Genomic DNA, 24,965 nt, shown 5'->3' on the forward strand with positions numbered 1-24,965 from the left:
ATTTGATCCCACTTATGTTTTCAGACATGCCGGCTTGTGCAGCATACGGATGTACACACAGAGGAAGTATAACAACGGAATAACTTTTCATAGGTGGAATAGCAATTGTAATGTGTGTCATTTGGAGGGACTGGTTATAGGGATACCCTAGCACACATATTTGTGCAGATGTCTTTTTTCTCCTGGTAAAGGGCCACTAAAACAGACATCATGTTCTAAGACTCAAGTGCTTAACATTCAGAGTTTCTATCTATTTATGTATTTTACTTATCATTCATATCTCATATTAAACATGAATTAAGTTGAAACCTGGCTGCATTTAAAATCTTTTCCTGTGCCTAGATCAAAAGAGAAAGATGGTCTGTGGAAACTTGCGCCTTTTGTTTTGTGGAATGCAGTGGTATATTATAAAAATGCACTTAATATTGTTTATTACTACTGTTTATAAGAGATATTGAATAATGAGGGCAGAGCTACCTTCAAGCAGAAATCTAGTCAGTCTAAATGTTGCCAACATTGTCCAGTTCAGCACACTATTAGCCACCAAGTTCATACAAAGTTAATTATATTCAATGGAAAATAAATCTGTTGGCTCAGGCTCCTTGTTATGTCAATATTCTATCACTGTTTCATTATTGCTACCAATAATTGCATATTAAGGGCATTTGCTTTAAATTTTGTTTTAATTTGTTTATCCAGTCCTGAGATTGAAAAGAAAACCTTTGGTATAGTTTCTTTCAGGGTCAATGACATAGAGATGGGAGTAACTAGTGAGGTAATTAAATTTGCTGATGACACAAAGTTATTCAAAGTTCTTAAATCGCAAGAGGATAGTGAAAAATTACAAGACAACCTTATGAGACTGGGAGACTAGGCGTCTAAATGGCAGATGACGTTTAATGTGAGCAAGTGCAAAGTGATGGATGTGGGAAAGTGGAACCCGAATTTTAGCTACGTAATTTAAGGTTCCATGTTAGGATTCTCCGACCAAGAAAGGGATCTAGGTGTCTGCATTGATGATATGTTGAAACCTTCTGCTCAGTGTGCTGTGACAGCTAAGAAAGCAAATAGAATGTTGGGTATTATTAGGAAAGGAATGGAAAACGAAAATGAGGACGTTATCATGCCTTTGTATCGCTCCATGGGTCAACCGCACCTCGAATATTGTGTTCAATTCTGGTCACCGCATCTGAAAAAAGATATAGTGGAATTAGAAAAGGTACAGAGAAGGGCAACGAAAATGATAAAGGGGATGGTATGACTTCCCTTTGAAGAAAGGCTAAAGCAGCTAGGGCTCTTCAGCTTGGAGAAAAGACAGCTGAGGGGAGATATGATAGAGGTCTATAAAATAACGAGTGGAGTGGAAAGGGCAGACATGAAGCGTCTGTTTACTCTTTCCAAAAATACTAGGACTGGAGGGCATTCAATGAAGATACAAAGTAGTAAATTTAAAATGAATTGGAGAAAATCTTTCTTCACTCAACATGTAATTAAACTCTGGAATTCGTTGACAGAGAATGTGGTAAAGGCGGTTAGGACTGCTTTCTTAAGGAAAAGTCCATAGACCATTATTTAAATGGACTTAGGGAAAATCCACTGCTTATTTCTGGGATAAGCAGCATAAAATGTTTTGTACTTTTTTGGGATCTTACCAGGTATTTGTGACCTGGATTGGCCACTGTTGGAAACAGGATGCTTGGTCTGATGGACCTTGGTCTGTCCCAGTATGGCAATACTTATGTACTTATCATGAATGATATAATATGCTATTGTCTGCATTGCCTGTAGGGGCTTCAAAGAATTGAGGAAGTTTTGAAGATTTAAAAAGGAAGTACAGTGTTTAATCATTTTGTCTCTGTTTAATAATTGAGATATCTTTATTGAGGACTGGGGACCAATAGTTTTCTCCTGTTTGGTCTTTCAGTTCAGTCAGAACCAAAGCTGGGTCTGAATCTGGTTCCATGCACCTTCATTTGAAACTGCCTATGAATTTTTTCTACTTACATGTATTCCCTCTGAATTTTTCTTCATCTAATCATTGCTGCCTCAGTCTTCAACTAGGGGCCATATATCAGACTTCTTTCCGGGAGCTCTGCAGTCATGAACCCTGACTCCAACCCTTAGGAACTGCATCTCCATGGGGAGTGGAAGACCTTACCTGGGAATCAAACAGGTCCTCTGCTCAACAGTACACAGCACTGCTACTAAGCTGTTAGGGTAGCCTTTCAGGTTCATTTATAGACAGACACTAGCTAATGTATTAGTTCTCAAACCTGTCTTGGCAGACCCACGACCAGTTAGGTTTTCAGGATATCTACACTGAATATTCTTGAGAGAAATCTACATGCAATGGAGACAGAGCCTGCTATATCATGAAGGTTCAGTGTAGATATCCTGAAAAGTTGAGTGGCTTTGGGAACCACTGGTCTAGTGGTTAAAATACTTTGTTGTGAGTTTGGAGAAATCCTAGGACATGAGTTCAAGACCTCTTGCTCCCAATGACTCTATAATCTTGAACAAGTTCCATTTTTCCCCCTCTGACCCTTAGGCTCTTTCAATAAAGGTTTTTGTCTTTCTCTGAATAAATTAGCATGTTTAACTTAGGGGTCCAGGTAGCTTTGTCTTCATTAAAAACTACAATGGTTGAAATAATGTGACTTGTTTTCTAATCTAGTAATAAAGTTGGGTAAACCATTACATTTGAGATAAAGAATAATTTGTATACTTCTCTGCAGCTCTTGTTTTCTTGATCTTGTAAAAAAAAAAAAAAGCATTCTGTCTTTTTGTAGGACTGTCCTGGTGATATCTTTATTGATGGTATTTTTGTGCCAAGCTATGAAAAGGGCAAGCTGCACTTGCTGGAAAACTTACTAGAAGATATTGATCCAAGCCTGGAGAAATTTAGGACCTACCTGATGGCAGCCTGCAAACACTTGCAGCAAAAGAACTATTATAACACTTTGTATGAACTGCAGCAGTTCATGAAGGTGAGATTGGGACATGTTACCTTAAAACACTCTCTTGTTTCACCATTTTTAATGTAGTTTTTGTATACTTGGTTAGTTGGCAAGAATGTTACAAACCAGATACCTGCTAGCTCAGCTACTGAATCTTCTGCCTGGTACAGAATACAAGTTTGTCAGAAGTAGAATGACAACCTTTATTGCTGTATTGTCATCTGGGATGGTGGAGAAAATATGATCTTTGTTTTTAAAAGAAGCAGCCCTGTGCAGGACTGTGAGTCAAGGAAAAGTCTAGAAAGTCCCTTCTCAACACTACAACATGGTAGTGATCTCTGGGCAGGCAGCATTGTTTTCAGATACTTTTAGTTAGCAGACAGTTTTGCACTAAAGAATCTGAACTGCTTATAACTGCAGCCGAGCAAGGCTGAAGTACTTTCTGTACCCTTCTAGGCTTCTCTAACTGACTGTGACACTGGAATTATTCCTTATTTAGGATCCTATTAGGGTTCTCATGAGTTACATAATCTGGAAAGTGCTAGTTATGAAAAAGATAGCTTGTTAGAAATCATATTACAGACGTATTTTCAGAGAACCATGCCAGTATAGCTGATTCTCTGAGGACAATTATTCTCACACATGGGTCGACGTCCACGTCAGGCCCGGGAATTGGCATTTGCCATAGCAAAAACAAAAACTTTGCTAGAGCCTTCTGGCACACGTACAGCGTACACCGCGCATGCGCAGACTGATTTCCTGCCCGCCGTGTGAGCACGTACCTCAGTTTCTTTTCTTTTCTGCGACGAGGTGTGGCAGGTTCCTACTGTGCTTCTTGTTTTGGCACAGGAAGAAGAGCCTTCGTTTTCAGCGATTTTTTTTTTCCGCGTGTATTTTCTCCTCTTATTTAGTTTCTTTTTAACAAAACAAAGCTATTTTCCTTATTTGAATCCTCAGTTCTTTTTCCCTGGTTTTAAGTTTTCTTTCTTTTTTGACGCAGCCGCTTTTAGGCCGCACAGTCGGGTTTCTTTCTTTTTTTGTGCCCTTACTATGCAGAATCTTTTGATTTCGCCAGTGCCGTTTTTCCTTCCATGTCATTGAAGACACCCAGCTGCTTCAAACGTTGTACTCTGTGCAACCGGACCATCTCAGGTACTGATTCGGTGTATCCAGTGCCTTGGCCCTGACCATAGTTCAGCTAGTTGTGCTCTGTGTCTTCGTATGAAGAAATGGACCCAAGTAGCTCGAGAAGCCCAACGCGAGAAACGTTTTGTGGCTCGGTCCATCAGCATCGGTACCAAGGTCAGCGGCGTTGACGTTGACATCAAGGGACGCATTGATGTCGGGAGCAGAGGTAGTGGCTGCTGAGAGGCCAAGACACGCTGAAAGCAGTGAGGTATTGAGTGGGTCTCCACCTGTCTAGAGGCCTCCTGCTGTGCATGCCCCCTGAGACCGACCATCATTGGACCCGACCCCGAGGCGACGTGAGGATTCCATATTGTCCTCGTCAGCACCGAGCAGCTTTGGTGACGGGGCATCAAGCAAAGGCAAAGAAGCACCATCACCGTTCTCCTTTGACACACGGTGCCAGGAGCTCCAGGGCGTCTGCACCGGGAGGACCGCTCCCCCTCCATACAGGAGGTGCTGATGCGTCGGCCTCTTAGCAGTCCGGTTCCTGCGCCTGAACCTCAAACGATTCTACCACCGGCTGCTCCACTGGCCCCTCAACCTTCTCCAGTGGCGAATCTCGATGACCGCATCCGGGCCCTACTTCCAGAACTTCTGGAAGGACTGCTGCTTCAGTCTGCTTCGGCGCCGGGGGTGCTTGCGCCTTCCGTGTCGCCTGCTACAGCTGCATCTGGCCCTTCACCTGCAGTGAGATCCCCGTCCTCCCAGATTAACTCCCATTCGACATCAGTGGAGGAAGCTTCACCACAGTCCATGTGGGTGTCTGCCTCTCGATATCGCCATTGAGGACGTCGGTCCTCGGCATCAAGCCAGGCTCAGTCTCGGAGCTCCCTTAGGGAAGTGCTTTCCGATACTGAGGAAGAGCGCTCATGGGAGTCAGAGGAAGATCCCAGGTACTTCTCCTCCAGTGAATCTTTTGGGATTCCCTCTGAACCTTTTCCTCCATCTGCAAGAAGACTGTCTCCTGAGAGCCTCTTCTTTACCTCGTTTGTGCGGGAAATGGCTCAGGCCATTGCATTCCGTATGGCAGTAGAGGATGAGCCCAGGGCTGAGATGCTTGAGGTCCTGGACTACACCTCTCCACCTAAGGAGGCTGTGATGGCTCCTTTGCATAAGGTAAGTCCTTATGTGAAACTGTTCGTTCCCTCTGTCTGCCCCCGTGATCCCTAAGAAGACTGATTCTCAGTATTGGATCGACGGTGAACCTGGGTTGATGAGGTCTTAGTTACCCCACAATTCCATGGTGGTGAATTCCGCCCTCAAGAGAGCCAAGAGTACTAGAGACTATGCCTCAGCGCCACCAGGCAGAGAAGCTAGGACCTTGGACCCTTTTGGGAGGAAGACGTATCAGGCCTCTATGCTTGCAGCCCATATTCAATCTTACCAGCTCTTCATGAGTGTTCACTTGCGGAACTCAGTGAGGCAGCTGTCTACCTTGGTCGATGCCCTCCCTCCGGAGCAGGCCGAGCCTTTTCGCCAGGTGGTCAAGCAGCAGAAGGCGTGTCGTAAATTCCTGGCCAGGGGCACTTAACGATACTTTTGATGTGGCATCCAGAATTGCTGCTCAGGGTATAGCGATGCGTAGACTCCCATGGCTGCGTGTCTCTGACCTGGATTGTTCGGTCCAGCAGAGGATGGCGGATGTACCTTGCCTGGGGATAATCTTTTCAGAGAGAATATGGAAAATCTGGTCAACCAGATCAAAAAGCACAATGATGCTATGGCTTCTCACTTCTGCCGGGCGCCTTATGCTACAGACTCCTCAACCAGGAGATTTTTGGGGGAGCACAGAGTGCTCCCTATTCCTATGCTAGGCGTAGGTATGCTCCGGCATCCTGAGCCTGATCAGGCTCAGCCCCAGCGCGCTAGTTCTCGTCAACAGCATGTGTCCCTGCTGCTCCCCTGCAAAAGCAAGGGACGGGCTTTTGACTGGCTCCAGTGAAGCATAGCCGCAGTAAGTGTCCGTACCGGACAACTTGCTGGTTGGAGGGAGGTTAATATTTTTTTCACCAAAGGTGGCCTCTCGTAATCTTCGACCGGTGGGTTCTTCAAATAGTCTGGTTAGGATACACCCTCAATCTGGAATCCAAACCTCCAAATTGACCATTGGAAGTTCATTTGTACAGCTCCCAGCCCAGGCAGGTACTTGCAGAGGAACACTCCGCCCTTCTAAAGGCCCATGCAGTCGAACCCGTTCCACCAGGGGAAGAAGGTCTGGGATTGTATTCCAAGTACTTCCTTGTGTGAAAGAAAACATGGGGGATGCATCCCATCCTAGACCTAAGGGCCCTGAACAAATTCCTACTCCGAGAAAAGTTCAGGATGGTTTCCCTGGGCACCCTTCTTCCCATGATTCAGGAAAACGATTGGCTATGCTCTCTGGACTTAAAGGATGCTTACACTCATATCCCAATACTTCCAGCTCACAGAAAGTATCTTCGATTTCGGCTGGGAACCACATCACTTTCAGTACCGTGTACTGCTGCCCTTTGGCCTGGCGACTGTGCCCAGAGTGTTTACAAAGTGCCTAGCAGTAGTCGCAGCATCGCTATGCAGACTGGGAATGCGTGTGTTCCCTTATCTCAACGATTGGCTGGTGAAGAGCACCTCGGAGGACGGTGCTCGAGAGTCCATGCAGATGACTGTTCAGGTGCTGGAGCTACTAGGGTTTGTAATAAATTACTCCAAGTCCCATCTCACTCCTGTTCAAAAAATTGGAGGTCACTGAAGCACTGCTGGACACGAAGACAGCTCAAGCTTATCTCCCCAACACGCAGTAAACAACCTTCTGTCCCTGGTGTCCACAGTTTGAGCGTCTCAGCAGGTCAAGGCTCAGCAGATGTTGAGGCTCTTGGGGCACATGGCCTCCACAGTTTATGTAACACACATGGCATGTCTGCATATAAGATCCGCTCAATGGACCCTAGCTTCCCAGTGGTATCAAGCTGCGGGGAATCTAGAGGATGTAATCCAACTGTCCACCGACTTTCGGAATTTTCTTCAGTGGTGGAAATCCAATCCAATTTGACCATGGGACAATCATTCCAAATTCCTCAGCCGCAAAAAGTGGAGTAGCCTAGTGGTTAGTGCAGCGGACTTTGATCCTGGGGAACTGGGTTCTATTCCCACTGCAGCTCCTTGTGACTGTGGGCAAGTCACTTAACCCTCCATTGCCCCAGGTACAAAATAAGTACTTGTATATATGTGAACCACTTTGAATGTAGTTGCAAAATACCACAGAAAGGCGGTATATCAAGTCCCATTTCCCATGATGACAGATTCATCCCCCCTGGGGTGGGGAGCTCATGTAGATGGGCTTCACACTCAGGGAGCCTGGTCCTTCAAGGAATCAAGTCTTCAGATCAACCTGAAGCTGTGAGCGATCTGGAATACTCTGAAGGCTTTCAGAGATTAGTTGTCCAACCAAATTATCTTGATTTAAACAGAAAATCAGGTTGCGATGTACTACACCAAGAAGCAGGGGGCACCGGATCCTGCCCTCTGTGTTAGAAGCTGTCCAGATGTGGCTTTGGGCATGCCTTAAGGGCATGTTTCTCCAAGCCACTTATCTGGCAGGCATAAACAACAGTCTGGCCGACATGCTGAGCTGGGTAATGCAACCTCACGAGTGGTCGCTGAATATGGGCCACCCCCTCGGTGGATCTTTTTGCCACTCAGATTAATCACAAGGTCCCTCAATTCTGTTCCAGGCTTCAGGCCCACGACAGACTAACGTCAGATGCCTTTCTCCTACATTGGGGAACAGGCCTTCTGTATGCGTATCCTCCCGTACCTCTAGTAGGGAAGACTTTGCTGAAACTGAAGCAAGACCACGGAACCATGATCCTGATTGCACCCTATTGGCCGCATCAGATTTGGTTCCCTCTTCTCCTGGAGTTGTCCTCTGAAGAACTGTGGAGATTGGAGTAATGAGGGGTCGCTTCTACATCCCAACCTCCAGTCTCTGGCTTTCACGGCCTGGATGTTGAGAACTTAGAATTCGCCTCCTTGGGTCTCTCAGAGGGTGTCTCCCAAGCCTTGCTTCCAGGAAAGATTCCACGAAGAGGTATTACTCTCTTTAATGGAGGAGGTTTGCCATCTGGTGTGACAGCAGGTCCGTAGATCCTCTCTCTCTTGTCCTACACAGACCCTGCTTGAATACCTTCTACACTTGTCAGAGTCTGGTCTCAAGACCAACTCAGTAAGGGTTCACCTCGGTGCAATTAGTGCTTATCATCGGCCTGTAGAGAGTAAGCCTATCTCTGGACAGCCTTTAGTTGTTCGTTTCATGAGAGGTTTGCTTTTGTCAAAGTCCCCTGTCAAACCTCCACCAGTGTCATGGGATCTCAACGTCATTCTCACCCAGCTGATGAAAGCTCCTTTTGAGCCACTGAATTCCTGCCGTCTGAAGTAGACCTGGAAGGTCATTTTCTTGGTGGCTGTTACTTTAGCTCGTAGGGTCAGTGAGCTTCAGGCCCTAGTAATGGATGCACCTTACACTAAGTTTCATCACAACAGAGTAGTCCTCCGCATGCACCCTAAGTTCCTGCCGAAGGTGGTGTAAGAGTTCCATCTGAACCAGTCAATTGTCTTGCCAACATTTTTTCCCCGTCCTCATGCCCATTCTGGTGAAAGCAGCTTGCACACCTTGGACTGCAAGAGAGTATTGGCCTTTGATGTGGAGCGGATGAAGCCCTTCAGACAGTCCGCCCAGTTTGTTGCTTTTGATCCCAACAGGAGGGGAGTCGCCGTCAGAAAACGCACAATCTCCAATTGGCTAGCAGATTGCATTTCCTTCACTTATGCCCAAGCTGGGCTGACTTTGGAGGGCCATGTCACAGTCATAATGTCAGAGCCGTGGCTGTGTCGGTGGCACACTTAAAGTCAGCCTCCATTGAAGACATTTGCAAAGCTGCGACATGGTCTTCAGTCCACACATTCACTTCACATTACTGTCTTGAACAGGATATCCGACGCGACAGTCGGTTTGGGCAGTCAGTGCTGCAGAATCTGTTTGGGGCTTAGAATCCACCACTACCCACCTTTTATTTTATTCTATTCGAGGCTGCACTCTCAACTAGCTGTATATAGTTTCAGGTTAATCTACGTTATGTCCTCGCCGTTGCGAGGCACAATTGACCAATGTTTATTGTTTTGGGTGAGCCTGGATGCTAGGAATACCCCATGTGTGAGAATAATTCAGCCTGCTTGTCCTCGGAGAAAGTGAAGATACTTATCTGTAGCAGGTATTCTCTGAGGACAGCAGGCTGATTATTCTCACAATCCCACCCACATCCCCTTGGAGTTATTTGTTTATGCTTTAGACTTAACTGAGGTACGTGCTCACGTGGCGGGCAGAAAGTCAGTCCGCGCATGCGCAGTGCACACTGCACGCTCACCTGAAGGCTCTAGCAATGTTTTTGTTTTTGCTATGGCAAATGCTGATTCCCGGGCCGACACGGACGTCGACCCATTGGTGAGAATAATCAGCCTGCTGTCCTCTGAGAATACCTGCTACAGGTAAGTATCTTTGTTATTTTGGGTTGCCTACGCAGGCCCAGCCCAACCATTAAGCAAGACTATGTGGTTACTTAGGGCAGCAGTGATCAATTACAATCAAAGCAAAATAAGTCCTGACAACAGCACAAACACAACCATCACTGTGATCTTTGACCTGTGCCTATGATGTAATACTGCTTGTAGAAAAAAAGTATCTTCAAAATAGTTTACCATTTGATTGGGGGTAAAATTCAGTTTAAAAGGATAAGTAATGTGTTATATTCAAATTTATAACTTCTGTGCTTCGTCATCCCTTCTGTAGCATGTACTTCATAGCTTAGGGTATCAATTGGGATTTGGAGGTGTTATGCTTGTGTTATTTCACAACACGTCTAGTTACAGGAGTGCAAAATTTATTTCCAAGTCCTAAAACTTGACAGTGCCACCATTCTGGCTCCTATTCTCTTGAAAATAATCTGTGACCGCTCTGTTTGTGCAGGACAATGTTCGAGCCGCAATGACCTGCATCAGGTTCTTTAATCACAGAGCAAAAACGTACTCTGAGCTTGGAGGAGAGCTGAAATGGCTGAGTAAATCCAGAGACCACCTGAAAACATACTTACAGGATGCCACCAGGAGCTATGGAAAAAGAAAAGCCACAGGCACCTTTCGGAAGAAAATGGCTGCTTGTGATGTTTCAAGGTGAAAGGAAGGAAGTGGATAGTGAACAGTGAAAATCTTACTGCAAATATAAGTAGCACACTACTGTTCAAAAAAGGGGCTATTTGGGAAAAAATATGCTTTGGTACATTAGCCATGATGATCTGCTGCTGACTCCATTGCAGGGCTTGAAACAGCAGCAAAAGGCAGGTTTGCAAAGATGCCCACTGTGAGATTATACCCTTATGTATGTCTTCCAGCAATGCAGTTCATACCAATTGGTACATTCTCCTGTAGGGTGGGCTTAACCATTAAGCAAACTAAGCAATTACTTAGCCAAGCCTGAAATAGGTCCATTTTGATAGTCTCTATGTTTATTTATAAAAGAAGTCTCACTCTGTGCATATTTGTTTTTTAACAACACACATGTATCCCTGCAGCTCTGTCCAAGCTGTACCCCCAGAAACTCCTATACACAGGTTGCAGGCATAACTGCAGGTACCAAAAGCTTGTTTATGTGTGCAAAACATGTTTCATGTATGGAAAATACAAATTTACCCCCATTATGTGGGTACACACACACTTAGATATATGTGTGTACATAGATATGAGTAGTTGGGCTGGATTTTCCCCATAGCTGACTCTCTATTGTTCCCCGTTTCATCTTGGTTGGTGACTAATATGAAACTTCTCCCAGGGGCCAACCCCTCACCGAGGCCCTCCAGACCCCTGTACCTCAAAAGAGGCAGGAGTGATGCCCACTTGCTCCTACCTTTGGTGACACCATCTCCAAAATGGTGGCACCCTGCCCTGCATGGTACATCTTGGGATGCACCGAGCAGGGCCAGCCTGCCACATAAAGGACTTTTTCCCTTATATAGAAGATTGACCCTGCCCAGTGCATCCAGGATGGAGAGCGCCGGGCAGGGTGCCTCTGTTTTGGAGATTGCAGCACCTGAGGCAGGAGCACATGGTCATCATTCCTGCCTCTGTTGAACAACAGTCTGGGGTTTTTGGTGAGGGTCTGTGGGCTGGGTGATTACCACTAGACACTGGAGAGTGTAGTTTTTCTGTCGGTGGAAGGGAGGAGCCCACTAAGACCACCAAGGTCTTTTTTTTTAAGGTCAGGGGGGTAGCAGTCATGTTGGGGAACTGGTCGTGTTGGGGGGGGGTGCCAGAGTGGGACAAAGGGGAGAGAAATGGGACTGATGCTGACGACAGGGCTCTATACCAACCTCAGACCTGGAGGTAGGTTTCTGGCATTGAGCTTCCACGGTAGACAGCACACTGTCCTGCATTGCTACGATCTAGCTAATAGGCTCTTTAGCATACATTTCATATGCTGTGTGTTGATGTCTACGGTGGGAATAAATGTCAGTGCAAAAACCCTTTTAGCATTTAGCAGACATTAATGAGCTTTCTGCATCAGCCCCTCCTCAGGTAGTACCAGAGATCATTCACTGCCCGCTTAATAGCTAGACATTCTTTGAGTTTGTTTATCAAAACCTGGAAGAGTGGGGGGGGGGGGAGTGCCTGAAAGTTAATTGAAAGGGATATAAGGCTAAAATTTGCCTAGAACAGCTAATATATTTATACCAGCCTGTGCTCTCCACCCACTGTGCACTAGTTAATATTAATTGGTGTGTGTGTTTAGATGATTTTATTAAAGAAATGATAATTCCCTATGGCTAGTAATCTGAAATGGCAGCTGCAGATTTGCTTGCTTGAAATAATTAATGTGGATTCCCTGTAGTGATTGGCCACTGTTGGAAACAGGATGCTGGGCTTGATGGACCTTTGGTCTTTCCCAGTATGGCAATACTTATGTACTTATCCATGATAGGGAATTAATTTCTTGTTCATAATGTGAAGGTCTACTGAGAACTACACAGAGAAACCTGAGCTGCTTCTGCTAATAAAATTCTCAGTAGACAAAGCTCTGACCATCTGAGCAGCTTTTCCAGCTCTCCATGTGACATTTTTTTTTTTTTTTTAGAATATACTAGCTGTCCCTTCTAGTGTTGCTCAGCCATTGGATAATGATTTCAGTGTTTCTGGAGGAACATTTAGTAAATGGATCCTTACTTTACCTCCTGAGCATGCTGTCCTTTGGCACAACCTGTCAGGATTGTAGCTTCAATAACGTGTGAGAGTGGATGAGTGTGAATGGGATGTACTGGTGAAGAGAGTTTGAGTGGGATTTTCTGCTGAGAGGTGTGTGAGAATGTGTGAGTGGGGTTGTTTTGCTGAGGGGGTGTGAGAACAGGTGAGTGTGAGTTGGGGGTGTTTTGCTGAGGGGGTGTGAGAACGGATGAGTGAATGTTTGTGATTGGTTTTTCTGAGAGGGGTGTGAGAGTGGGGGTGTTTTGCTGAGGGGTGTGTGAGAACAGAATGTGAGTGAGGGTGTGCTATTCTGTGATGTGTAAGTGGGGATGTACTGCTGAGGGGTGAGTGTGCATGGAGGTGTGCTACTCTGGGATGTGAGAACGGGTGAGTGTTAGTAGGTGTGTGGTACTGAGGTGTGAGTTGGGGATGTTGTATTCTGGGGTATGTGATTGGGGTTGTTTTGCTGAGGGGTGTGAGAACGGGTGAGTGTGAGTTGGGTGTTTTGCTGAGTGCTGTATTTGAATGGGTGAATGTCAGTGGGGGTTGTGAGAATGGTTGATTGTGACTGGGATGTTTTGCTGAGGGGTATGTGAGAGAGGGTGACATCGACTTTGAGTTTAACACTTCCTTAAATCAGAAAATATGGAGACTGGATCTCTACCTAGAACTAACTTTTCTTTTCCGATCTATTTGTTTAAGTTGATTTTCTTGATCAGTTGTTTCTTTCAGTCTAGCAAGTGCCTGCCTTTTGGCTTTCACCACTTTCCTGTCAAAACACAGCCTTCTTTTCAAGGGCATATTGGAATTAATATCCCGCCCTTTTTGAGGAGCGTTCTCTTGGCAGGGTAGTGAATTCATGCACACACACACGCTTCCCAGTCTGACCCCAATACTTTTGCCATACCCTGTTCCCACTAGTCTCTGAACCTCCCTTAGGGAAGAGGGTATTAGAGAATGAGAGAGGGACTACTGCACAGCTGCTGTCCATGTTTCTCCCCACCAGTCTCTGAGCCCTCACCCTGTCCCAAGCAGTTTGTCACTTAGCAACAGCAAGAAAGAACTTTCCGACCTGCAGCCTATTCATTTTTTAATTCATCTGCTTCTAATTGACATTTAATTTTTCTGAGCACATTACATTCTTTAGTGCTGTTGTAGGACAAAATGTGTAAGATAATTGCAAAATCTGATTTTAAAATCTAGGCACATCAATACAGTTGAGCTACAGATTGATGTAACAAAATTCCTGCACCGCTGTGAGAGTGCTGGGACATCCCTGATGATTGGAAATTCCCCTCCTACACTTTTTGGACTCAACCCCATGAAAATAGATGTTGCTTGTATGGTGAGTATAGTCAGACTAGGTATAATAACCAAATCCTCTCCCCATCAAAACTTCTCTTAGAATAACATGTTTTCTGAAATAGTTGTATAAAAATAAATAAATAAAAAGCATCCAGTGTGACATATTTATAGAGGGAAAGAAGGCACTGAACGGATGATGGATGCTTGGAATAAGATACTACTACTACTACTACTTAACATTTCTAGAGCGCTACTAGGGTTACGCAGCGCTGTACAAATTAACAAGGAAGGACGGTCCCTGCTCAAAGGAGATACTGTCCAAGGAGTAGGGAAGAGACATGGGGCAACCAGTCCAGGTGGGATACCAAAAGATGAGTAGGTAAAATCTTTTGACCAGGTCATTGGAAATAAAAATTTTATCTACTCAGCTTTTGGTGTCCCACCTGGATTGGTTGCCCCATGTTCCTTCCCTAATCCTTGGACAGCATCTTCCTTCATAGGGAACACTTCTTGGTGTGTTTGGCACTTGTGGAATAAGATTCTGCCAAAGGTGATGGAGGCCAAAACTGTGAATATGTAGGGCAGTGAGAGGAACAGAACAGGACTGATGGTGGGGGGGCTGAGTGTTGGCTTAAGTATGGGTGATCATCTGCATGGAAAAGGAGATGGCAAAGAGGGTAGACAATAAACTTAACTGACTTGGATATGGAGAGAGATTCTGTAGACAAGCTTGTATAGGTGGTAGCTCGGTTATATCCTTAGAATGGCTATTGCCAACCACCTAACTGTTGCCCACTGGGGACGGCCTGAGGAATTTTGACATTTGGAAAATTTGTGAGTTGAGTTAACAGTGGATGAGCTCGAGACTGTCAGAATCACTGGACAGCATCAGAAGAGAGGATCAAAGTACATACACCAATAAGCAAAAAAGCACCAAGGGCCTTTCAAACTTGGGAAAGTCAAGACTCCTTTATTACTAGACCCGACACGGACCGTGTTTCGGTGTTGAGCACCTGCATAAAAAAATGATGAGCTGAGGCTCATAAATCAGCAAACCAGTTTTTCAGAAATAAATCCAGTAGGAAACCATGACAGTTCTCCACATATATCAAAAAACTCAGCACTTTCCAGACAGAGGAGCAGCACTTCTCCCAGCCAGCAAAGCAGTTTTCTGTTCCTAGTGGGCTCACAATCTAAGTTCTTGTACCTGGGGCAATGGAGGGTTAAGTGATTGATTGTACCAGAAAAGGCGATATTTCAAATCCTTTCCCCTTCCCTGTACAAGATGACCCATTAAGATTAGACTGAACATAAGTCGTGTAAACATGTACAGTTTCAGTGCCAGTGGTTTTGCTTTGTCAACAATATGAATTTTCTTTTCAAGATTGGTTTATTATTGATCAGTTTTCTCCTTCAGTTAGAGGGACTGATTGTGATTTAGCTTTAGCCAGAAGAGAACAGTTTTGGATTTTTGAGAAAGTTTCACAAGCCTCCCACAGGGCTAAACCAAGAAATAGAGTGGAATAGTATTTTGTGAATATATTGAATGGACATCCTGCCCTCTTGACCTCTGCCCAGCAGAGAAAGTACAGCTAGCAAGCAAAGGCCTTATTGAGGGGGCCAATAAAATGAATTCTGCTCTTGTGAAGAGCAGCTGCCAACAACACTAAAAAGTCCTTGACCCAGACAAGCTCGAAAACTACCAATCCGTTGCTAAAATCCCTCTCACGGCAAAACTTGTAGAACAGTCTGTATTCAGCTCGACCACTGGCTAAATGAAAGACACTGACTAGACCCATGTCAATCTAGCTTCAGACCTGATAAAGGAATGGAGATGTTCTTGTATCCTTTCTTGATGATTTCCACAGAAGCCATGATGGGATTCTATTTGGTACTAGTATAGCTGAATTTATGAGCAGCCTTCAACCCTGTGGATCATATCATATATGCTTACAAGGCTGACAAATGCAGATATTGATGGCACAATATTTACATGGTTCAAATCCTATTTGTCAGACAGACAATAGTCCGTTATGTTCAGCAACAGCACATCACCTTGGGCACTGAGCTGTGGGGTACCAGAGGGAACCATATTGTCACCTGTTTTATTTAATATCTATCTCATGCCTTTAGTTGAGCTGCTTCAGTTGATGGACACAGTTCTATATCTATGTAGATGATGTGTTTCTACTCTTATCCATTGAATCAGATCTACCCATGGCTTTGAGTAAATTGACTATTTGTCTAACAGGAACTCTGAGCCTAAGCAAAACAGAAATTCTGTGGGTTCCCAACACAGGTGGACCGTACCTGACTTCAAAATCACAGGTCAGGAATCTTGGGATACTGATAAACTAACTACTTTACTTTGATCACACAAACTCAAAAAGCCTTTAAAATCTGTTTCACCTGCAGCAACTACAAAATCCCTCTCCATATATTGAAAAGATGAATCTGAACACAATGCTTCATTCTGTGATAATGTCACAACTGGACTACTGTATTGCCCTGTACACTGGTCAAACCAAAAAGTTTGCACCAGCTCCAACTAATTCAGAATGCTGCAGCATGACTAATAGAGGGTTACAAGTGGTATGACCACAACACACCCTTCCTGCAAAAACTGAATTGGCTACCTAGTTTTCAGGGCCAAATTTAAAACCTTGCCTTTGATTTTCAAATTCCTTAGACAAAATAGGCCAGAGTACCTGAAGAATGTTAACTCTACACACCTTTGAGGCTTCTGTGGTCCTCTCAAGGAGCTCATCAAAAGAAATTGCACAATATAATATCCACCAAGCCTTCTCAGTAGTCCCCACACTGTAGAACTCATTCCCAAAGGAGCAGCACATAACAGAAGACTACCTCTAATTCAGAAATCAGGTGAATGCCTGGCTCTTCTCCCAAGCCTTTAATAGTATGTGACAGATCTGGGAGAAACTATAGAATCTGACAAGCTATACTCCTTTTTATCAAAACCAGCAGTGAAGATTCTTAATGCTTTCCTCCAAGAGCAGAATTAGAAATACATATTTTGAGCCTGATTTCACCTCTGTTGGCTGAGAAAATGTGTATTGCGCGCTCATCTGCTTGCATTAAGTGTGGACTGGAGGGTAACTATTTGGGTTATCTTTTTTGGTCTTGTGAAAAGATAAAACTTTTCTGGGAGAATATAGCCTCTTTTGTTTCTAGAACCTTACATTTGCTATTGTCTTCTAAACTTTATTTATTTGCTAGGTAATAAATAGAAATGAAACAAAGAAAATAATACCTCTTATTGGACTAAATTTTCAAAGGCAATACCAACTTCTTCAGATCAGAAATGAGCAAATGATGACATATATCAGAATATGTGTGAAACATAAAAGCATTGTAATGACAGTCTCATGGGGAAAGGTAGAAGTGGGTGGGGGGGGGGAAGAAACAGGGAGAGATGGAGGGGTGATCAGAGGGTGATAATGCAGTATAATTTTAGGTTTATAATGTGATAGGAAATCAATATTTTTAGGTCCTGTCTAGTAGGTGTCAAAATTAGGGCTGCAGTTTGATTAAAAATTTTAATAGCGGTTAAAAAAATGAGGCAGGGAAAACTTCAAATAACAATAACATAAGAACAAGAACAGGGGGACAGAAGGGAAACAGATGCAGTCACACAGGCTTGAGTGACTGCATCTCTCTTCCCTCCTGTTCTCCTCTGCCCTTCCCCTTGACTGCATCTCTCTTCCCTCCTATTCTCCTCTGCCCTTCCCCTTGACTGCATCTCTCTTCCCTCCTGTTCTCCTCTGCCCTTCCCCTTGACTGCATCTCTCTTCCCTCCTGTTCTCCTCTGCCCTTCCCCTTGACTGCATCTCTCTTCCCTCTTGTTCTCGTCTGCCCTACTCCTTGACTGCATCTCTCTTCCCTCCTGTTCTCCTCTTCCCTACCCCTTGACTGCATCTCTCTTCCCTCCTGTTCTCCTCTCACCTTCCCCTTGACTGCATCTCTTTCCCTCCTGTTCTCCTCTGCCCTTCCCCTTGACTGCATCTCTCTTCCCTCCTATTCTCCTCTGCCCTTCCCCTTGACTGCATCTCTCTTCCCTCCTGTTCTCCTCTGCCCTTCCCCTTGACTGCATCTCTCTTCCCTCCTATTCTCCTCTGCCCTTCCCCTTGACTGCATCTCTCTTCCCTCCTGTTCTCCTCTGCCCTTCCCCTTGACTGCATCTCTCTTCCCTCCTATTCTCCTCTGCCCTTCCCCTTGACTGCATCTCTCTTCCCTCCTGTTCTCCTCTGCCCTTCCCCTTGACTGCATCTCTCTTCCCTCTTGTTCTCGTCTGCCCTACTCCTTGACTGCATCTCTCTTCCCTCCTGTTCTCCTCTCCCCTTCCCCTTGACTGCATCTCTCTTCCCTCCTGTTCTCCTCTCACCTTCCCCTTGACTGCATCTCTCTTCCCTCCTGTTCTCCTCTCACCTTCCCCTTGACTGCATCTCTTTCCCTCCTGTTCTCCTCTGCCCTTCCCCTTGACTGCATCTCTCTTCCCTCCTGTTCTCCTCTGCCCTTCCCCTGACTGCATCTCTCTTCCCTCCTGTTCTCCTCTGCCCTTCCCCTTGACTGCATCTCTCTTCCCTCCTGTTCTCCTTGCCCTTCCCCTTGACTGCATCTCTCTTCCCTCTTGTTCTCGTCTGCCCTACTCCTTGACTGCATCTCTCTTCCCTCCTGTTCTCCTCTGCCCTTCCCCTTGACTGCATCTCTCTTCCCTCCTATTCTCCTCTGCCCTTCCCCTTGACTGCATCTCTCTTCCCTCCTGTTCTCCTCTGCCCTTCCCCCTTGACTGCATCTCTCTTCCCTCTTGTTCTCGTCTGCCCTACTCCTGACTGCATCTCTCTTCCCTCCTGTTCTCCTCTTCCCTACCCCTTGACTGCATCTCTCTTCCCTCCTGTCTCCTCTCACCTTTCCCCTGACTGCATCTCTTTCCCTCCTGTTCTCCTCTGCCCTCCCCTTGACTGCATCTCTTTCCCTCCTGTTCTCCTCTGCCCTTCCCCTTGACTGCATCTCTCTTCCCTCCCTGGTTCTCCTCTGCCCTTCCCTTGACTGCATCTCTCTTCCCTCCTGTTCTCCTCTGCCCTTCCCCTTGACTGCATCTCTCTTCCCTCCTGTTCTCCTCTGCACTTCCCCTTGACTGCATCTCTCTTCCCTCCTGTTCTCCTCTGCCCTTCCCCTTGACTGCATCTCTCTTCCCTCCTATTCTCTCTGCCCTTCCCCTTGACTGCATCTCTCTTCCCTACTGTTCTCCTCTGCCCTTCCCCTTGACTGCATCTCTCTTCCCTCCTATTCTCCTCTGCCCTTCCCTTGACTGCATCTCTCTTCCCTCCTGTTCTCCTCTGCCCTTCCCCTTGACTGCATCTCTCTTCCCTCCTATTCTCCTCTGCCCTTTCCCCTTGACTGCATCTCTCTTCCCTCCTGTTCTCCTCTGCCCTTCCCCTTGACTGCATCTCTCTTCCCTCTTGTTCTCGTCTGCCCTACTCCTTGACTGCATCTCTCTTCCCTCCTGTTCTCCTCTCACCTTCCCCTTGACTGCATCTCTCTTCCCTCCTGTTCTCCTCTCACCTTCCCCTTGACTGCATCTCTCTTCCCTCCTGTTCTCCTCTCACCTTCCCCTTGACTGCATCTCTTTCCCTCCTGTTCTCCTCTGCCCTTCCCCTTGACTGCATCTCTCTTCCCTCCTGTTCTCCTCTGCCCTTCCCCTTGACTGCATCTCTCTTCCCTCCTGTTCTCCTCTGCCCTTCCCCTTGACTGCATCTCTCTTCCCTCCTGTTCTCCTCTGCCCTTCCCCTTGACTGCATCTCTCTTCCCTCTTGTTCTCGTCTGCCCTACTCCTTGACTGCATCTCTCTTCCCTCCTGTTCTCCTCTGCCCTTCCCCTTGACTGCATCTCTCTTCCCTCCTATTCTCCTCTGCCCTTCCCCTTGACTGCATCTCTCTTCCCTCCTGTTCTCCTCTGCCCTTCCCCTTGACTGCATCTCTCTTCCCTCTTGTTCTCGTCTGCCCTACTCCTTGACTGCATCTCTCTTCCCTCCTGTTCTCCTCTTCCCTACCCCTTGACTGCATCTCTCTTCCCTCCTGTTCTCCTCTCACCTTCCCCTTGACTGCATCTCTTTCCCTCCTGTTCTCCTCTGCCCTTCCCCTTGACTGCATCTCTTTCCCTCCTGTTCTCCTCTGCCCTTCCCCTTGACTGCATCTCTCTTCCCTCCTGTTCTCCTCTGCCCTTCCCCTTGACTGCATCTCTCTTCCCTCCTGTTCTCCTCTGCCCTTCCCCTTGACTGCATCTCTCTTCCCTCCTGTTCTCCTCTGCCCTTCCCCTTGACTGCATCTCTCTTCCCTCCTGTTCTCCTCTGCCCTTCCCCTTGACTGCATCTCTCTTCCCTCCTGTTCTCCTCTGCCCTTCCCCTTGACTGCATCTCTCTTCCCTCCTGTTCTCCTCTGCCCTTCCCCTTGACTGCATCTCTCTTCCCTCCTGTTCTCCTTCTGCCCTTCCCCTTGACTGCATCTCTCTTCCCTCCTGTTCTCCTCTGCCCTTCCCCTTGACTGCATCTCTCTTCCCTCCTGTTCTCCTCTGCCCTTCCCCTTGACTGCATCTCTCTTCCCTCCTGTTCTCCTCTGCCCTTCCCCTTGACTGCATCTCTCTTCCCTCTTGTTTCTCCTTGCCCTTCCCCTTGACTGCATCTCTTTCCCTCCTGTTCTCCTCTGCCCTTCCCCTTGACTGCATCTCTCTTCCCTCCTGTTCTCCTCTCACCTTCCCCTTGACTGCATCTCTTTCCCTCCTGTTCTCCTCTGCCCTTCCCCTTGACTGCATCTCTTTCCCTCCTGTTCTCCTCTGCCCTTCCCCTTGACTGCATCTCTCTTCCCTCCTGTTCTCCTCTGCCCTTCCCTTGACTGCATCTCTCTTCCCTCCTGTTCTCCTCTGCCCTTCCCCTTGACTGCATCTCTCTTCCCTCTTGTTCTCGTCTGCCCCTACTCCTTGACTGCATCTCTCTTCCCTCCTGTTCTCCTCTTCCCTACCCCTTGACTGCATCTCTCTTCCCTCCTGTTCTCCTCTCACCTTCCCCTTGACTGCATCTCTTTCCCTCCTGTTCTCCTCTGCCCTTCCCCTTGACTGCATCTCTCTTCCCTCCTGTTCTCCTCTGCCCCTTCCCCCTGACTGCATCTCTCTTCCCATCTGTTCTCCTCTGCCCTTCCCCTTGACTGCATCTCTCTTCCCTCCTATTCTCCTCTTTCCCTCACCCTTGACATGCATCTCTCTTCCCCTACTGTTTCTCCTCTGCCCTTCCCCTTGACTGCATCTCTCTTCCCTACTGTCTCTCCTTGCCCTTCCACCTTGACTGCATCTCTCTTCCCTCTTGTTCTCGTCTGCCCTACTCCTTGACTGCATCTCTCTTCCCTCCTGTTCTCCTCTTCCCTACCCCTTGACGCACTCTCTTCCCTCCTGTTCTCCTCTCACCTTCCCCTTGACTGCATCTCTTTCCCTCCTGTTATCCCTCTGCCCTTCCCCTTGACTGCATCTCTCTTCCCTCCTGTTCTCCTCTGCCCTTCCCCTTGACTGCATCTCTCTCCCTCCTGTTCTCCTCTGCCCTTCCCCTTGACTGCATCTCTCTTCCCTCCTATTCTCCTCTGCCCTTCCCCTTGACTGCATCTCTCTTCCCTCCTGTTCTCCTCTGCCCTTCCCCTTGACTGCATCTCTCTTCCCTCCTGTTCTCCTCTGCCCTTCCCCTTGACTGCATCTCTCTTCCCTCTTGTTCTCGTCTGCCCTACTCCTTGACTGCATCTCTCTTCCCTCCTGTTCTCCTCTTCCCTACCCCTTGACTGCATCTCTCTTCCCTCCTGTTCCTCCTCACCTTCCCCTTGACTGCATCTCTTTCCCTCCTGTTCTCCTCTGCCCTTCCCCTTGACTGCATCTCTCTTCCCTCCTATTCTCCTCTGCCCTTCCCCTTGACTGCATCTCTCTTCCCTCCTGTTCTCCTCTGCCCTTCCCCTTGACTGCATCTCTCTTCCCTCCTATTCTCCTCTGCCCTTCCCCTTGACTGCATCTCTCTTCCCTCCTGTTCTCCCTCTGCCCTTCCCCTTGTACTGCATCTCTCTTCCCTCCTATTCTCCTCTGCCCTTCCCCTTGACTGCATCTCTCTTCCCTCCTGTTCTCCTCTGCCCTTCCCCTTGACTGCATCTCTCTTCCCTCTTGTTCTCGTCTGCCCTACTCCTTGACTGCATCTCTCTTCCCTCCTGTTCTCCTCTCCCCTTCCCCTTGACTGCATCTCTCTTCCCTCCTGTTCTCCTCTCACCTTCCCCTTGACTGCATCTCTCTTCCCTCCTGTTCTCCTCTCACCTTCCCCTTGACTGCATCTCTTTCCCTCCTGTTCTCCTCTGCCCTTCCCCTTGACTGCATCTCTCTTCCCTCCTGTTCTCCTCTGCCCTTCCCCTTGACTGCATCTCTCTTCCCTCCTGTTCTCCTCTGCCCTTCCCCTTGACTGCATCTCTCTTCCCTCCTGTTCTCCTCTGCCCTTCCCCTTGACTGCATCTCTCTTCCCTCTTGTTCTCGTCTGCCCTACTCCTTGACTGCATCTCTCTTCCCTCCTGTTCTCCTCTGCCTTCCCCTTGACTGCATCTCTCTTCCCTCCTATTCTCCTCTGCCCTTCCCCTTGACTGCATCTCTCTTCCCTCCTGTTCTCCTCTGCCCTTCCCCTTGACTGCATCTCTCTTCCCTCCTGTTCTCCTCTGCCCTTCCCCTTGACTGCATCTCTCTTCCCTCTTGTTCTCGTCTGCCCTACTCCTTGACTGCATCTCTCTTCCCTCCTGTTCTCCTCTTCCCTACCCCTTGACTGCATCTCTCTTCCCTCCTGTTCTCCTCTCACCTTCCCCTTGACTGCATCTCTTTCCCTCCTGTTCTCCTCTGCCCTTCCCCTTGACTGCATCTCTCTTCCCTCCTATTCTCCTCTGCCCTTCCCCTTGACTGCATCTCTCTTCCCTCCTGTTCTCCTCTGCCCTTCCCCTTGACTGCATCTCTCTTCCCTCCTATTCTCCTCTGCCCTTCCCCTTGACTGCATCTCTCTTCCCTCCTGTTCTCCTCTGCCCTTCCCCTTGACTGCATCTCTCTTCCCTCCTATTCTCCTCTGCCCTTCCCCTTGACTGCATCTCTCTTCCCTCCTGTTCTCCTCTGCCCTTCCCCTTGACTGCATCTCTCTTCCCTCTTGTTCTCGTCTGCCCTACTCCTTGACTGCATCTCTCTTCCCTCCTGTTCTCCTCTCACCTTCCCCTTGACTGCATCTCTCTTCCCTCCTGTTCTCCTCTCACCTTCCCCTTGACTGCATCTCTCTTCCCTCCTGTTCTCCTCTCACCTTCCCCTTGACTGCATCTCTTTCCCTCCTGTTCTCCTCTGCCCTTCCCCTTGACTGCATCTCTCTTCCCTCCTGTTCTCCTCTGCCCTTCCCCTTGACTGCATCTCTCTTCCCTCCTATTCTCCTCTGCCCTTCCCCTTGACTGCATCTCTCTTCCCTCCTGTTCTCCTCTGCCCTTCCCCTTGACTGCATCTCTCTTCCCTCCTGTTCTCCTCTGCCCTTCCCCTTGACTGCATCTCTCTTCCCTCTTGTTCTCGTCTGCCCTACTCCTTGACTGCATCTCTCTTCCCTCCTGTTCTCCTCTTCCCTACCCCTTGACTGCATCTCTCTTCCCTCCTGTTCTCCTCTCACCTTCCCCTTGACTGCATCTCTTTCCCTCCTGTTCTCCTCTGCCCTTCCCCTTGACTGCATCTCTCTTCCCTCCTATTCTCCTCTGCCCTTCCCCTTGACTGCATCTCTCTTCCCTCCTGTTCTCCTCTGCCCTTCCCCTTGACTGCATCTCTCTTCCCTCCTATTCTCCTCTGCCCTTCCCCTTGACTGCATCTCTCTTCCCTCCTGTTCTCCTCTGCCCTTCCCCTTGACTGCATCTCTCTTCCCTCCTATTCTCCTCTGCCCTTCCCCTTGACTGCATCTCTCTTCCCTCCTGTTCTCCTCTGCCCTTCCCCTTGACTGCATCTCTCTTCCCTCTTGTTCTCGTCTGCCCTACTCCTTGACTGCATCTCTCTTCCCTCCTGTTCTCCTCTCACCTTCCCCTTGACTGCATCTCTCTTCCCTCCTGTTCTCCTCTCACCTTCCCCTTGACTGCATCTCTCTTCCCTCCTGTTCTCCTCTGCCCTTCCCCTTGACTGCATCTCTCTTCCCTCTTGTTCTCGTCTGCCCTACTCCCTTGACTGCATCTCTCTTCCCTCCTGTTCTCCTCTGCCCTTCCCCTTGACTGCATCTCTCTTCCCTCCTATTCTCCTCTGCCCTTCCCCTTGACTGCATCTCTCTTCCCTCCTGTTCTCCTCTGCCCTTCCCCTTGACTGCATCTCTCTTCCCTCTTGTTCTCGTCTGCCCTACTCCTTGACTGCATCTCTCTTCCCTCCTGTTCTCCTCTTCCCTACCCCTTGACTGCATCTCTCTTCCCTCCTGTTCTCCTCTCACCTTCCCCTTGACTGCATCTCTTTCCCTCCTGTTCTCCTCTGCCCTTCCCCTTGACTGCATCTCTTTCCCTCCTGTTCTCCTCTGCCCTTCCCCTTGACTGCATCTCTCTTCCCTCCTGTTCTCCTCTGCCCTTCCCCTTGACTGCATCTCTCTTCCCTCCTGTTCTCCTCTGCCCTTCCCCTTGACTGCATCTCTCTTCCCTCCTGTTCTCCTCTGCCCTTCCCCTTGACTGCATCTCTCTTCCCTCCTGTTCTCCTCTGCCCTTCCCCTTGACTGCATCTCTCTTCCCTCCTGTTCTCCTCTGCCCTTCCCCTTGACTGCATCTCTCTTCCCTCCTGTTCTCCTCTGCCCTTCCCCTTGACTGCATCTCTCTTCCCTCCTGTTCTCTTCTGCCCTTCCCCTTGACTGCATCTCTCTTCCCTCCTGTTCTCCTCTGCCCTTCCCCTTGACTGCATCTCTCTTCCCTCCTGTTCTCCTCTGCCCTTCCCCTTGACTGCATCTCTCTTCCCTCTTGTTCTCCTCTGCCCTTCCCCTTGACTGCATCTCTTTCCCTCCTGTTCTCCTCTGCCCTTCCCCTTGACTGCATCTCTCTTCCCTCCTGTTCTCCTCTCACCTTCCCCTTGACTGCATCTCTTTCCCTCCTGTTCTCCTCTGCCCTTCCCCTTGACTGCATCTCTTTCCCTCCTGTTCTCCTCTGCCCTTCCCCTTGACTGCATCTCTCTTCCCTCCTGTTCTCCTCTGCCCTTCCC

At 47.7% G+C, this 24,965-nt stretch overlaps 1 protein-coding gene across 2 annotated transcripts in view; it reads left to right on the plus strand.

The window, feature by feature from the left end:
• Nucleotides 1–24,965, plus strand: part of ZFYVE26 (zinc finger FYVE-type containing 26) — a 273,412-nt gene that overhangs the window by 213,143 nt on the left and 35,304 nt on the right. For both annotated transcript variants that reach the window (XM_030215525.1, XM_030215526.1), the window contains 3 exons: nucleotides 2,790–2,987; nucleotides 10,144–10,346; nucleotides 13,611–13,752. In XM_030215525.1, coding sequence (XP_030071385.1) covers nucleotides 2,790–2,987; nucleotides 10,144–10,346; nucleotides 13,611–13,752 — 543 coding nt within the window. The remainder of the gene's footprint in view (nucleotides 1–2,789; nucleotides 2,988–10,143; nucleotides 10,347–13,610; nucleotides 13,753–24,965) is intronic.

Source organism: Microcaecilia unicolor, chromosome 9 (genome assembly GCF_901765095.1).
Source record: "Microcaecilia unicolor chromosome 9, aMicUni1.1, whole genome shotgun sequence".
Lineage (NCBI taxonomy): Eukaryota > Metazoa > Chordata > Amphibia > Gymnophiona > Siphonopidae > Microcaecilia > Microcaecilia unicolor.